The following is a 688-nucleotide window of genomic DNA, read 5'->3' as shown; positions in this document are numbered from 1 at the left end:
TTGCATGTTGGCTGTAATTAATACCCTTGTTGCAACAGTGTTGCAGCGCGGGAAAGGTGGGTTTCAGCCTGAAGCGGCAGGCTCGCCAAGTGGCACTTACCACAGGCTTGCTGTGTGCTGCTCTGGCTCAGTTTCCTGCAGTGGAGGCCCGTGGCTGGGGTGTCAGGCTGACATCTCACCCCTTGAGCAGCAGCGTTCAGTGTGTAGCAATTTCGCAGCCTGCTGTTTTTGCACGCAGCTGCCCAGGGTCGCACAGGCAAGGCGGAAAGCTGTAGAAGTTGGCTGGTCGGCGGCAGTGTGCTGTGATGCTGGAAAGGTCTGAGCAGGCAAGGAACCAGCTTGAAACCCAGATTAATTTTGTAACTGTTGAGGCTGTTGGGAGAGTAACCCTGGGCTTCAGGTGTCTTAGCGCTGATTTGAGACACCGCACAGTGGGGAGGCTCAAAGAGCAGGCTTGCGCTTCAAGGATGCTATTGCAGCCTGAAGCCCCCTTCAGAGGGTAAGGAGGGTCTCGGCGCTGGCTGCTCACGACACCCCTGTCCTTCCCGGCGGGGAGCGGAGGGCTGCACCCCCGCCCCTGGGCCGGGCCCGTCCTCCGCGGAGGTGGTGCCGCCGGCGGTGCTGCGGGCCGGAGGCGGAGGATGCTGCTGCCGATGCTGCCGCTGCTGCCGCCGCCGCTTGGCGCGCC

At 62.1% G+C, this 688-nt stretch overlaps 1 protein-coding gene across 1 annotated transcript in view; it reads left to right on the top strand.

Moving 5' to 3' along the window:
• The first annotated feature begins 467 nt into the window (after positions 1-467).
• The window catches only part of HPSE (heparanase), a 15,652-nt gene continuing 15,431 nt past the window's right edge, over positions 468-688 (top strand). Inside the window, exon 1 of the mRNA XM_009280271.2 lies at positions 468-499. Coding sequence (XP_009278546.1) covers positions 468-499 — 32 coding nt within the window. The remainder of the gene's footprint in view (positions 500-688) is intronic.

The sequence above is a fragment of the Aptenodytes forsteri genome, unplaced genomic scaffold, assembly GCF_000699145.1.
Source record: "Aptenodytes forsteri isolate BGI_AS27 unplaced genomic scaffold, ASM69914v1 Scaffold227, whole genome shotgun sequence".
Lineage (NCBI taxonomy): Eukaryota > Metazoa > Chordata > Aves > Sphenisciformes > Spheniscidae > Aptenodytes > Aptenodytes forsteri.
Note: the sequence above shows the minus strand (reverse complement) of the source record. Positions and strands in the feature narration are given on the sequence as shown.